A 14081-nucleotide genomic window follows, 5' to 3' on the forward strand; every position below is an offset into this window, starting at 1 on the left:
ATGTTTAGACTGTGGCTAATCCTTGGGGTACCCAATTGCGCGTGCCAAGAAACGCGCGCCAATATTCTCAGCCATTGAAAATGTCAATTAAATAGTGATTATTTCTGCAGATGCGCAGGGGACATCGCTCGCTATGTATTTTTTTGCGCCACCGAATCGTGCACACCAAATCCATCCATGTGAACGAACATAACGGAATCAATGGTCCTATCTTATGCATATAGCGGGCACAAATATGCCCGTGTGACCCAGACTGTAAAGTTATTACGCCACAGTGTGATTAATTGATCACTTTTATAATCCTGCAGTAAATTAGTATCACAAAGACTTATTCCCCGTGAGCCTAAGGGCTTCACCAGACGGACGTATGCGCAAATATGCACGCCGCAACGGAGCGTATTTGTGGGGGGCTGTGGGAACAAAGGGAGCCACCTCCCTCATGTCTACCTAAATGCGGTGGTTGCCATTGACTGGGACTGTAGGCAGTTACATGATTGGGATCAGAGTTTTCTCTGATCTTGGCCATTACAGGCAGAGCCTTGCTGTTAGTCAATCGTGGTTATGCGGGCGCAGTGCCCATGGCATAAGTGCCCATTAGAGATGAGCGAGTATAGTCGCTAAGGCACATTACTCGAGCTAGTAGTGCCTTATCCGAGTATCTCCCCGCTCGTCTCTAAAGATTCGGGGGCCGGAGCGGGTGACAGGTGAGTTGCGGCGGGGAGCGGGAGGGAGAGAGATCTCCTCCTCTGTTCCTCCCTGCTCTCCCCCCCGCCGCTCCCCGCCGGCCCCCGAATCTTTAGAGACGAGCAGAGAGATACTCAGATAAGGCACTACTCGCTCGAGTAATGTGCCTTAGCGAGTATACTCGCTCATCTCTAGTGCCCATCATAGAAGCTTAAGACAAGCCAGTCTATAATGTTCATTTATGTCATGGAGGCTGAACAGGTAACAGTAGGTGGCACCTTCATGTACACCTCTTGTTCTAACCTGTTGAAGATTGGATGCTGGTCCTGTAAATATGAGTGACCCTCCGCTGAAATGGCTAATTCTTCTATTATAGGTTCAGAATGACTTGGAAAACCTAAAGAAGAAACTAGTAGATACAAGTAAAGAGAAAGGTGTTACTGTGGATATCCAAGTCCTGGAGACGGCTATTCAAAGGACCGAGCGGGGATTGAGGGTAAGAAGTAATAATTACTGGTGAATTTAAGGACTAGTAGCTGTCTACAGTTTCACAAAAGTTGCAACCTAGAAACAGTCACATGAATATATACCGTACCTGTTGTGTATGAGTAGCGTAGTAATTGTTTCTGCACATTAGCTCCAAGGGTTAATGTGGTTGTAAAATAAGTTGTAAAAGTTGTCAAAAACACAACAGGCTGCTATAATCAGTTTGTACGTTGGGTGTAAAATCAATTAATACATTCAAACACAATAAAAGACCTTAGATGTGATTTGCAACAAAATGCTGGAGAGAAATGTGGCGCTAACGCTACTTATGATAGTTGCACGATCATTATCACTGCTTTGAATTTCTCTATACTGTTGTTTCCCAAAAAATAAGACTTATCCCAAAAATAAGCCCCCATCTGATTTTTTTTTCAGGAGGGGGGGGGTTGAAATATAACCCCTACCCCTAAAGTAAGCCCTAGTTACTCTACATTAAAACAATGTATTACCTAGCAGGCGTGGTTCCTGCAGTCCTCGGACGGTCGTACAACATCACTTCCTGGTAATGGGATTCATAAATCCTACCTCCAGGAAGGGATGGCTGTGATTGGTTCTTCGACTGCTGCTCAGCCAATTCATAAATCCCGCCTTCACAACGTGACAGCTGTTGATTGGTTCTTCAACCGCTGCTCAGCTAATCAATGCTGCTCTCGATTAACCAATCACAGCCATCCCTTCCTGGAGGCGGGATTTATGAATTCCGTAACCAGAAAGTGATGTTGTACGAGCAGCTGAGAATTGTGGAAACCGCGCCCGACCTTGGGAGAGCAGCGGGAGGGTCCTGGACCGAGTGTTTCTTACTGTGTTTTTCTCTGACGCATTGCTTTTATAATTAGGTTTGTTAAAGGGGTTTTCTGGGATTAAGACATTGATGACCTATCCTTAAGTCATCAATATTATATCAGTGTTGGTCCGCTTTGAAGGACCCCCACCAATCAATTATTTGAAGTGGCTGCAGTGCTCAAATAAAAGTGACATCACAGGCCAGAGAAAAAGCCATGGCTTTCACCAAAGCTCCACTGTAGCTTCAATCAGCTGATCAGCCGGGATCTCAAGTGGCAGACCCCCCCCATTTGATACTGATGACGTAAGGCCCATTTACACGCAATGATGATCACTCAAAATTCCTTCAAAAGATGGCATATGAGCAATCATTGCGTGTAAACTCTACCATCGTTCACTCTTCTGCTGAACGATGATTTTAAGGTGAGCTTAAAATCCATCGTTCAGCCGGAGAGAAGGTAACATAGACCGCACACTGTGTTCTGCACAGAAATCAGAGAAAACATTGTATTCTGGCGACAGCCCTTTTGAGAACATAGGAGCTGTATGCAGAGCTCAGACCATATGCTGTGCTCTGCAAACAGCTCCCGGAGGCCATTTTAAATGCAAATGAAGCTAATAAAGAGTTAATGGACATTAGTGGCCATTAACACTTTATGCAAAACGATTGCTAAAACTGTCAATCATTCAGTCGTTTGAAAGATTGTCTTTGCGTGTAAATGGGCCTTTACCCTGAGGATTGGTCATCAATATCTTAATCCTGGAAAACCCCTTTAATGGTCAAACGATATGCAGCTGCAACTACTTTGGACTGGACCTTAACCTTATGTGAGCAGGAAACAGTTTGGGCAGATTTTAGGTTCAATGTAAACAAGAATCACGCCATTCACTGATGGCAAGCAGACGTCTTGACAACTGTGCAGAATTGAAGCCTCCAATATTAGAACCTTACACAACTTCTTATTATTGAGTGAATTAGGTATAATTACCAACATTTAGAAAAAGAAAACTTTGGTTTAATTGGTTGTTTTGTAAAAAAAAACACCTCTTGATTATTGTTCCTGGTGATGGATAGGTGGGGTTTCTGTGAATGAGATATAACTAATTTAACCCCTGCAATGTTGCCTCTTTGACAGAAGCACACCCAGGACTACCTAAATTACATCAACTGCAGCCCAATGACTATTCTGCAGGACAGTAAGGAGAAGTATACGCCATGTGCCTATAAATGGTGAGTGCCCACTCCGACCTTCAGCTGCCCAATCCTCTTGTTTTTGGAAATAAGCCAAGCGTTCATGTATACTGGGTGTTGGGCGATGGAGCTGGCAGCCAAACACTCATCTGTCGAAATTTTATAGTTAGCCTACATTTTTATTAGGGTGTCATTTAGCTGAAGAGTAGAAAGCAAAGTGACCCCTCTCAACATTACTTGCAGTCAGTAGTGAAGACGAAGGGGGGGGGGGAGATTACTTAGCCTGAGGTTCTATATGCCAGTCTGAGTAAGGCCGGGCTCACACGGGCGTATGATTACCACGTTTTACGCTGGCTCTGTACATCCATATGATATGCAGCAATTACATTGCCTTACGCAGTTCCAATCACACTAGCGTGTCAGAATTGTGTAATACACGAGAGTAAAAAGAACACAGCATGTTTATTTTGACGCGTATATATGTAAAATAGAACTCATTGTTCTCTATGGGCGCATATATATGCGCCCGTACACAATTACATTGAATATAGGCACTGCCGTCACTTCGGAACGGCGTGGGAAATATAAACCAAAAAAATAAAACCAAGTGTACTGCACATGAATGTGTGCGTGAGTACGGTGTCATACGCAGTACAATGTCACCGCCATACGCAGCAGTACACAGGGTCATGGCCGGCTCTGCAGCTGTAAAAACGCTGCGGGGCCCACACAGCGTTTTATGCTTACGGCTGTATGAGCCCGGCCTAAGGAGTGCACTAGGCTGAAGTGTGCAAAATGTATTAAGAGCTAATAGCTTTTTAGTACATTTGGTGCATCTTTGGACCATCTTTTCTCCACTATATGAAACATTTCATATAGATTTCAGCTATGATTTACACCAGAAGCTGGCGTAAAATATAGTAAATCTGCTTGGCTGTGGGAGGCCATGACCCCTCCACTAAGTCTCACCTGTTTTCTTGTCAGTGGTGTGAAAAGGTAAATTTTGGAAAATTTGTAACAAATATGGCATTCTCTCTAATGAGATTTGCCTTCTACACTGAAGTTGATGGGCGTGATGGAGAGGTGTGAAGACCGCTCATTCATAGGCTTTCATGGAGGTGACCAGGCATTAGTGGTCATCTCTCCATGAAAAGTAGAGCTAAGGCTTATTTTCAGCATGTTGGGAACTCTGGCTGCCCGAGGTTCATTGATTTGACTCCTGACATGTATGATTGATGCAACAGCATTCAAGGTGCAAAATGTAAAAGTTTTAATTCCTCCAAGGACATAATAGCAACATTTGGACCAGAATGCCTTTGTCAAGTGTACACATACATAAAAGTGCCTCATATATATAGTCACGCAAGAATGAATTAGTCATGTACCCTCAGATGCCCTCTAGTTACCGTCACAGTCCTGGATATAAACAGATCATGGGAGAGACCCTTGTATTGTCCCCTCGTGTATTTATACATAGTTATTTGGTCGTCCCTTAACCACTTTTTCTTCCAGGGTGAATAGTCCCAATCTTGCTAGCCTCTCTGGGTATTCCAGTCCTCCCATTCCATGTATTAGTTTAGTTGCCCTTCTTTGAACCCCCTCCAATACCGTAACATCTTTCCTGAGCACCGGTGACCAGAACTGTGCGCAGTATTCCATGTGGGGCCTGACAAGTGCCTTATATAGTGGGTGGATAATGTTCTCGTCCCTCGCCCCTATACCTCTTTTAATGCATCCCAAAGCTTTATTAGCCTTTGCAGCAGTGACTAGCACATGTATCTATTTCTAATGTAAAAAGATCTACCAGTAAAATGGTGAGTGAATTTATGACCCCTCAACAGATTGTTGTATCAAAAACAGTTAAGACAGGGAAAATTGCTCACCTTACGAGGGAACAAAAAAGTTTGTTTCTGTATACCAACCATCCTATGCTTGGATTTAACAAGTTTAAATTTGGTTGAAGCATTGCTATTATGGCATTGGAGGAATAAAGACTTTTACATTTTGCATCTTGAATGCTGTCACGTCTCCCTTCTATGATTCTGGAGTGGATCCATGGATTCTGGTTCCAGGTGACTTTGCATATACTGCCTCACTAGAGTGCTCTGGATTGTGCAGCTGGCACCGTGTCTGTTTCTATGATTGATGTACCATTAAAGTCATAGAGAGACCCTTTAAAGGGAACCTGTCACCTCAGAACAGTACAATAAGCTAAGTTAGACTTCTACACAGCCGTCTGAAAAGAGTCAGATTTTCATACTGCGTGCAATCTTTACCAACGACACTGCGGGAACAGATGAGTATAAAAAATACATGCCCCGCTACTAGTCACCTCCTTTAACAGTACCATAACTTAGTTTTTGATGCTGTTCCAGTGTGACAAGTTCCCTTTAATACTTGCAGCTTAGCTGAGTATGGTATCTTAATACTCTCTATATTAGACAATGATGGATGCAAAAACAGTGATTTTGTGGAAAAGAACCACATACACCCCCTCAACTTAACGATTTCTTTAGTCTTCATTCTTATGAGATGTTCATCATGACATGTAAGGACTATGTTGTGAACACGCACATGTTCTGCCCTCAGTATCCAGTGAGAGATAAGTCAAAAATGTCCCTACTTACTTTTTATTTCGTACTACATAGGACTCCTCAGCATGAAACTGCAAAATTGAATGAGAAACCACTTGTATCACATGTACAAGATACTAGACCACATCCTCCAATGAGTCACATATCACCTGGGCAGCAGGTCAGTGGAACAAAGTACAGTATTCAAGCCAAGCCATATGGCACATAGATTTGCAGAGATTGTGATTGCTTTATTGTCCTGCTTATCAAGGAAGCTTTCATTTTGGAAGTCGGAAATTACAGAATATCATTTAGCAAATCGTATCATGATTCATGAATAGGTTTTATCGCTTCTCCATTGTCTGCTTTTATTTGCTCTGTAACGGACCTGTCAAAAGGCAGAATAGGTATTGAAATTGACATGCCAACCATGTGTAGCGACTGCACAAAAGAGGTCAGAACTAGACTTCACTTATAGCAGTCGCCTTTCTTGAGTAGTGCCAGTATCTTCCCGTATTCAGATACCCCCCAGGACTCACAGTAGCATCAAATTATGTACAAAACCGAACACTCAGATGAACAGATATCTGAAGCTCGTATCAAAATTAGTAGGTAACAAAAATGCAAGGATAGGAACCCAATAGATGACAGTAATAGAACGGTGATGGTAGTCAGATGATGGCATAAATGGATGATGATGGTGTCAAATAATGGTGCAAATGATGATTGTGAACAAATGATAAGTAATTGACCCTAGCTCTAGCTTTCCATAAGTCTTCCCTTAATCTATCCCTGATGCTGACCCTAACAACAAACATTCCTGTCCCTAAGTATCTCTAAAGATATCTCTAATGGAAACCCTATCTGAAACACTGACCCTGAGAGACAAACACTCCAAGACAAGAAAACCAAATGTCAAACCTGAAGTAGGAAACAAGACAAGACATGAACAATCATGGAAAGAGTAAACAATAAACGTCAAGGCTAAGGAGCAAGGACTGGACTAGAAATAAGCACAGGAACAAGACTACACTGACAAAAACTATCTAGAAAAAAAGATACTGGAAACAAACAAAAAAAACTGGATTTAAATACATATGGCTTACACTATAACCAGCAATACACTGCAGGAGCCAAGACTATTAAAAGAGAGGCTAGCCAACAGGAACTCCTCTCTAAATGAGCCTAAGCCACAGCATTGTGGGCTGCTGACCTACTTAAATGGATCTGCGGTGTGAGAGTTGATTAGCTACGGCCTCAAAAAGAAATTAGTAGAGAGGGGATGAAGAAACAGCAGAAGCATTCCTGTTCATAACACTATGTCAGCTAAGAATTGAGTGACCTAGACCAGATCTGAAAGCAGGATGGAGTCCAGAGGCTGAATCAAAGACCTCTACTATATAAAAAAGACAACAATATTATAAGCAGTACATGGTAGGAAGGGGCCCTGTTGCAGATTTTGCATTTGGGGCCCAGGAACTTCAAGTTACACATCTGTTAATAGGCCAAGTTCAGTACACAAATAAGCAGAAAGAGTTTGAAGTGGCACACAGCTTAATTAGAAACAAAGCACAATAATCTATGGAGTAGAAAGTAGAAGGGCAAGTGTTTTATAGGAAGTCAGAAGGATAAAACTGGGCACTGACACTGGAATGTGAGCTGTCCAGTATATCAGGTAGCACTTAAAATAGTGCTACCTGGCACAGGAGAAGTTTTTGAGATCCAATTCCAACACACATCTGCATTTTCTGGAGACTCAACAACTTGTCTCAAGATTCCCATAAAAATAAAGGCGTAAAGGGGGAATAAACAAGCATTAGCTTGCAGGTAGCTTATTGAATCCAAAGTCATTATCAATTAAGATGGTTAAGAATAATGTTTCAATGAGATTGTTTTCCATGATTGGCATATGAGCAGACATGCATATGGAAGCATATCCAATGCATGGTCCATGCAATGAGACACATGTCTCTCTGCTAGAACCAATTGTTTGACTTCTGAATATATCATGAGACAAAAGATTCGGGAGCACAAGGAGAAGAAATTAGTGAAATTAACTTAAGAGAGTCCGCAGAAAAGTCTTGTGCATCGTTGATCCATCACACACGAGTATGCAGAAGCAGGGACTCACATAGCAGAGGTGCACATGAATAATTCAACACAGGTTTGTCAAGGGACATATCTCACAGAGCAAGAATTAGATATAGCAACATTTCTTAAACTCTTTCCACCTCCAGATATGATTTTCAAACCCTCATCCATGGTGCTTATCCAGTTCTCATCCACAGAGGAGGAATCACGGTCAGCATACGTTTTCCAGAGCAATAGTGAATGCCCCTTGCTTTACTAGCAGCATGCAAGTATTACCGTGGGTAGTCAGTGTAAGGTTATATGCACAGCCATGATGAGCTCCTGTTTCAGCATGCTCCACAGTATGGGCATATCAATTTTGTACAAATTGTTTTAAAATTGTGTTACATACATTACATGGCTACAATTATGTGATTTCCAATTACTAACATGTGCTAAGATAAAAAAGCTGCTGTGTTAAAGAGGTTTGTTAGTGTAGCAATCAAGATTGCTATAAGTAAGGTATATCTTTGGAGTACAAATTAGTTGTTTATATTTGAGCCCAAAGTAACCTGTAGACCACACACAAATTGGATGTGATTGGAAGTCATGTGATTTATTGCATTAACAAGCATATATATATATATATATACATACATACATTTGCTACGAGGCTAGAACACGCCTCACTTATAATAATTATAATTTATTCTGATTCATTTATTATCATTGGTTTGTAAAACTAAACAAGAATTTTAACATCTTAGTCACCAGGCAGACTTCTCTCAAGCGGAATGGCACCATGCATAACAGGCTTCTTAATACAAAATGTACAGAAATGTATAAGAATAAGATATTTCAGGATATTAGAACATGCTGCTCCGACCCCGCACCCATGAGTGTGCTTTCTCTAACTCTGACATGGAATGTACTCAACCATCAAGGTCCTTTTTGAACTGTTATTGCATATTTGCAAAATTCTTGTTAAAAGAAAATGATAATGATATGACAGAGGCAGAAGATAGATACAAAATGGATACAAGATACAATATTTACTCCGAAAATAAAAATGTATTCTGACAAACAAAGAAATGAGTAAATAAAGAAAAAATATAGTACATACTCATCTGCTTCAGCAGCTCCCTGTCCAATTCTGGTGGCCCGGTATCCACCGCTTGAAACTTGGAAGAAGCGAGCTGGCAGTCATGTGCTGTTCATTGTGCTTGTGAGCACTCAGCCAATCACAGAAATCAATGGCAATAGAAGAATCACCGCTGAGGCCTGTGATTGGCACAATGAACGGTACTTGACCACCAGCTGGCTTCTTCCGGGTTCCAAGCGGCAGAAATCGGGGTTCCAGCACTGGACGGGGAGCCGGTGGAGCAGCTATGTATTTCTTCTTTATTTTACACTTTTCTAACACTGTGAATACTTTTTTGAATCCCGGAAAACTCCTTTAAAGATGTCATTGCCTTTCAGCATAGCTTTAACAGCCAAATATGAGCCAAAATGACACTTGTTTGTGAGATGTTAGACTTTTTGGATGGCATGCTAATGTTTCCTGAATGATTTTTGTATTGCAATGTGATGTTGTCATTGGATGCTAAGTTGTAAGTCCGTTTGGCAAATCACTGTATTTTTAGAGTTTACCCTGTCAACTAAGTCAGTCTGTCTGCACTAACCGTATCCATTTGGAGATTCATGGATTGGATTTCAGAGGCTGAGTTTCCATACAGAAGCCTGTGATGATCATGCATAATAAAAATTAACACCCCAGTAGTATGAAACAAACCACAATCGAACTGAATATATGACGGAAATAAAGATGATGCGGATCAAATTGTTAATAATATAATAATTGTATTGAATGATATCAAGAGTTACAACATAAACAGGTGCCACAGCAGCATAAACAAGACACCCTACACTTACTGAAAAATATTAGCAACAATCAAAACATATTGAATTACCTACATGTATAAAACCTCTATATATAATGGCAAAAGCCCTCACTGACTGACTCGCCACTAATTCTCTAACTTCCCGGTGTCGTACAAACTTGAAATTTGGCAGGCTCATTCTTTAGGTCCAAAATAGGAAAAGTAAAGGGGTCACAACTTGATTATTCAATTTTAAGCATGAAAGTAAGTAACCCCATATGTAATGTACCAAATCTAATTCTCTAATTTTCTGTGGCTGTACAAACCTGAAATTTGGCACAACCATTCCTTAGGTCCTAAACAGAAAAAGTAAAGGGGTCGCAACTTCAATATTCAATTCTGAGAGTAAAAAAACTGTGCGAAAATCCGCGATAAATGAGATAGTTCTTTTCTCAGAAACGATAAAGCCTGGGGAAATGATTTGTATACTGAGGAGAATCTACTTCACCTCTATGTGTATATACTGAGGAAAATCTACCTCACCTCTATGTGTATATATTGAGGAGAATCTAACTGACCTATATGTGTGTATACTGAGGAGAATCTACCTCACCTCTCTGTATATACGGAGGAGAATCTAACTGACCTATATGTGTATATACTGAGGAGAATCTACCTCACCTCTCTGTATATACGGAGGAGAATGTAATGCTCCTCAATGTGTATATACTGAGGAGTATGTAACTGACTTCTATGTGTATATACTGAGGAGAATATAACTGACCTCTGTGTGTATATACACTGAGGAGAATCTTCCTCAACTGTATGTGTAAATACTGAGGAGAATCTAACTGACCTCTATGTGTATACTGAGAAGAATCTACCTCACCTCTATGTGTATACACTGAGGAGAATCTACCTCACCTTTATGTGTATATACTGAAAAGAATATACCTCACCTTTATGTGTATATACTGAAGAGAATATAATTGACCTCTGTATGAATATACCGAGGAGAATATAACTGACCTCTGTGTTTATATACTGAGGAGAATTTAACTGACCTCTGCGTGTATATACTGAGAAGAATATAACTGACCTCTGCGTGTATATACTGAGAAGAATATAACTGACCTCTGCGTGTATATACTGAGAAGAATATAACTGACCTCTGCGTGTATATACTGAGAAGAATATAACTGACCTCTGCGTGTATATACTGAGAAGAATATAACTGACCTCTGCGTGTATATACTGAGAATATAACTGACCTCTGCGTGTATATACTGAGAAGAATATAACTGACCTCTGCGTGTATATCCTGAGAAGAATATAACTGACCTCTGCATGTATATACTGAGAAGAATATAACTGACCTCTGCGTGTATATACTGAGAAGAATATAACTGACCTCTGCGTGTATATACTGAGAAGAATTTAACTGACCTCTGCGTGTATATACTGAGGAGAATATAACTGACCTCTCTGTGTATATACTGAGAAGAATATAACTTACCTCTCTGTGTCTATACTGAGAATATAACTGACTTCTGTGTGTATATACTGAAGAGAATCTACCTCACCTCTCTGTGGATATACTGAGGAGAATCTAACTGTCCTCTCTGTGTATATACATGTCTTCAGTAAAGTGCTGATATTGTAATAAAATAGTGAGGGAGATGGCATTTGCCCTGACGTGCGTTTCGGATACTCCTTTGTCCAGAGAAGGGCGCCACAACATACAATAAAACTATTTAAGGCCAGCAGAGCACATAGATTGATAGATATAATTTATTTTTACTTCTTCATGTGGAAACAATCAACTTATGACCATTCCTTATTTGGCGTCTCACATTTTCGTGCACTGGAAGTGAGCAGCCGCTTCATGTCCATCGCGAACCTGTGTAGTAGACACCCGTTTGCAGCAGGAGTCTGATGAACCATTTGATAATTTTTTTCACTGTTGAAGCATTGTTCCATTGTTGAGCTATTGTTAACCGATTGGTTCAATTGTTCAATGATTAATAGGTTGTAAACCTGCATGGTGCACTACATGTATCATGTGGCCTGACACCCTGTATATACCCTTTTCTTGTTGAGGGATGAGGTGTTTATACCCGTCCTCTTGTATCAGTATATCAGTAAGTATATGGACGCTTTTAGTGATTTTTTTTGTCTGTTTCTATTTCCCTTTTCTGTGATATTGTTGAGTCATTGTTACTAATTGTTCCACTGCTGAACCATTGTTAGCAAATGGAAAACTAATGGTTCATTTACACGGCACGACTGTTGGCTAGAAAGTGAACCCATAGGAATTACCTGGATTCCTACATCGACTACTAATAAAATATGGTCTGATTGTTATTTAAAGGCGTATCCAGGAGTAAAAAACATAACTGCTCTCCCAAAAAAAAGTGCCACCCTGTTCATGGGTAGTGTGTGGTATTGCAGCTCAGTTCCATTAAAGTGAACAGGGCTAAGCTGCAATACCAGACACAAACCATGGACAGGGGGGCACTGTTTTTGGAAAGGAACAGTCATGTTTTTCTAATCCTGGACAACTTATTTAATGCCCCATTTAGACAAGACGACATTCATCTAAACGACTGCACTATTGCTGACATCACCGCTAGGTTGTCAGCGCTCGTACAGAGCGTTTAGACAGGCAGATCACCGCTGACTATCGCTGACTTCTTGCTCGATGCTTCACATTCTATTTATTGTTCTCTCGTACAAATGATAAATCATTAAGTGTAAAAGCATGTTAAGCATGCAGCTCGATGTGAAAATGCGACAAAAGGCCAGTAATAGAAAATGTCCTGTCGCCTAGTGAAACTAGAAATACATACATTCCAATCAATTCATGCTGAAGGGGTTTTTACACCTAACGAGCGAGCAATGTCACAGTTCGCTCGTTCCCTCGTACAGCCTTTTTATACAAGAAAATAAATAGTGTGCTTGTTCACGCGCTGAATTGTTCAGTCGCTCATATTCACTGTACCAGTAGATGGGAACGACCGAAGGATCCCTATTAGAGATAAGTGAGTATACTCACTAAGGCTAACTACTCGAGCGAGTAGTGCCTTAGCCGAGTATCTCCCCGCTCGTGTCTAAAGATTCGGGTGTCGGTGGCGGGCGGGGAGCGGCGGGGGAGAGCGAGGAGGAACGGAGGGGAGATCTCTCTCTCTCCCTCTCTCCCCCCCGCTCCCCCCTGCTCACCGCCGCAACTCACCTGTCACCCGCGCCAGCAGCCGAATCTTTAGACACGAGCGGGCAGATGCTCGGCTAAGGCACTACTCGCTCGAGTAGTTAGCCTTAGCGAGTATACTCGCTCATCTCTAATCCCTATTTAAACCCAATGATTAGCAAATAAGTCAACAACGATTTTCCTGCTTGCATAAATTAAACGATAAGCAAACAAATTGTTCATCGTTCTACCATTGGCTGTGTTTACACTCAATGAGGATCATGAAGGGTATTGTCTTTCCTTGTGGAGAGCATTTAGAAGGTGAGTGAGGAGACTTATAAGGCCACGCATGCTCCTCTGAGAAATATGCAAATAAGAAAACATGGAACAACACCTCTACAGCACCACCTATTGGACGGCAGCATTCCTGCAAATCAGTGTCCAACCCTTTATTCAGGTCTTTGGAACAATGATTGGGAATTGAAAACCAAGCCAGAATCCATGCACATACAGCTGTTTTTGTGGTGTTTGCCCCTCATCAGTGTGCCGTAGGTTTCTGGCTTGGCTAGTGAGAGGCCTATGATGTGGGTCAGGATGGGTATCATCACTCCTTAGGGAGAGCACCTAGAAGGTGAGTGAGGAGACTTATAAGGCCATGCATACTCCTCTGGGATATATGCAAACGGAAGATTAAACAACACCTTTTCAGCCCCACCTATTGGAAGGCTGCATTCCTGAACTTCAGAACTTCAGAACTTTTAAACAAGCCTTATAACAATAACTGGGAATTGTGAGCCAAAGCCAGAGGAGCATGGATGGCCTTATAAGTCTCCTCACACACCTCCTTCTAGGTGCTCTCCCTAAGGAAAAACGATACCCTTCCTGACCCACGTCTATAGGTCTCTCACCAGCCAATTTAGAAACCTGCTACACACTGATGAGAGACAGACACCCTGAAACAGCTGTCTGTGTATGGTATTCTGGCTTTGACTCACAATTGCCAGTCATTGTTATAAGGCTTGCCTAAAAAGTCTGACATTGACTTGCAGGAATGCTGCCTTCCAATAGGTGGAGCTGCAGAGGTATTTTTCCATCTTTTTATTTACACTGAACACTTCATTCATTTTCGCATGTTTAAATGATTTTTTGAACACTAATCATTCCAT

The 14081-nt window shown here is 41.3% G+C and overlaps 1 protein-coding gene across 3 annotated transcripts in view; it reads left to right on the plus strand.

Moving 5' to 3' along the window:
- The window catches only part of IQCH (IQ motif containing H), a 118632-nt gene that overhangs the window by 631 nt on the left and 103920 nt on the right, over positions 1-14081 (plus strand). For 2 of the 3 annotated variants that reach the window (XM_066592930.1, XM_066592931.1), the window contains exons 2-4: positions 1061-1180; positions 3150-3244; positions 5854-5959. In XM_066592930.1, the coding sequence (XP_066449027.1) occupies positions 1061-1180; positions 3150-3244; positions 5854-5959 (321 nt within the window). Of the gene's footprint in view, positions 1-1060; positions 1181-3149; positions 3245-5853; positions 5960-14081 lie in introns of those variants that run through there. The other variant, XM_066592932.1, reaches the window with a different exon arrangement.

The sequence above is a fragment of the Eleutherodactylus coqui genome, chromosome 2 (assembly GCF_035609145.1).
Source record: "Eleutherodactylus coqui strain aEleCoq1 chromosome 2, aEleCoq1.hap1, whole genome shotgun sequence".
NCBI classification, from domain to species: Eukaryota; Metazoa; Chordata; class Amphibia; order Anura; family Eleutherodactylidae; genus Eleutherodactylus; species Eleutherodactylus coqui.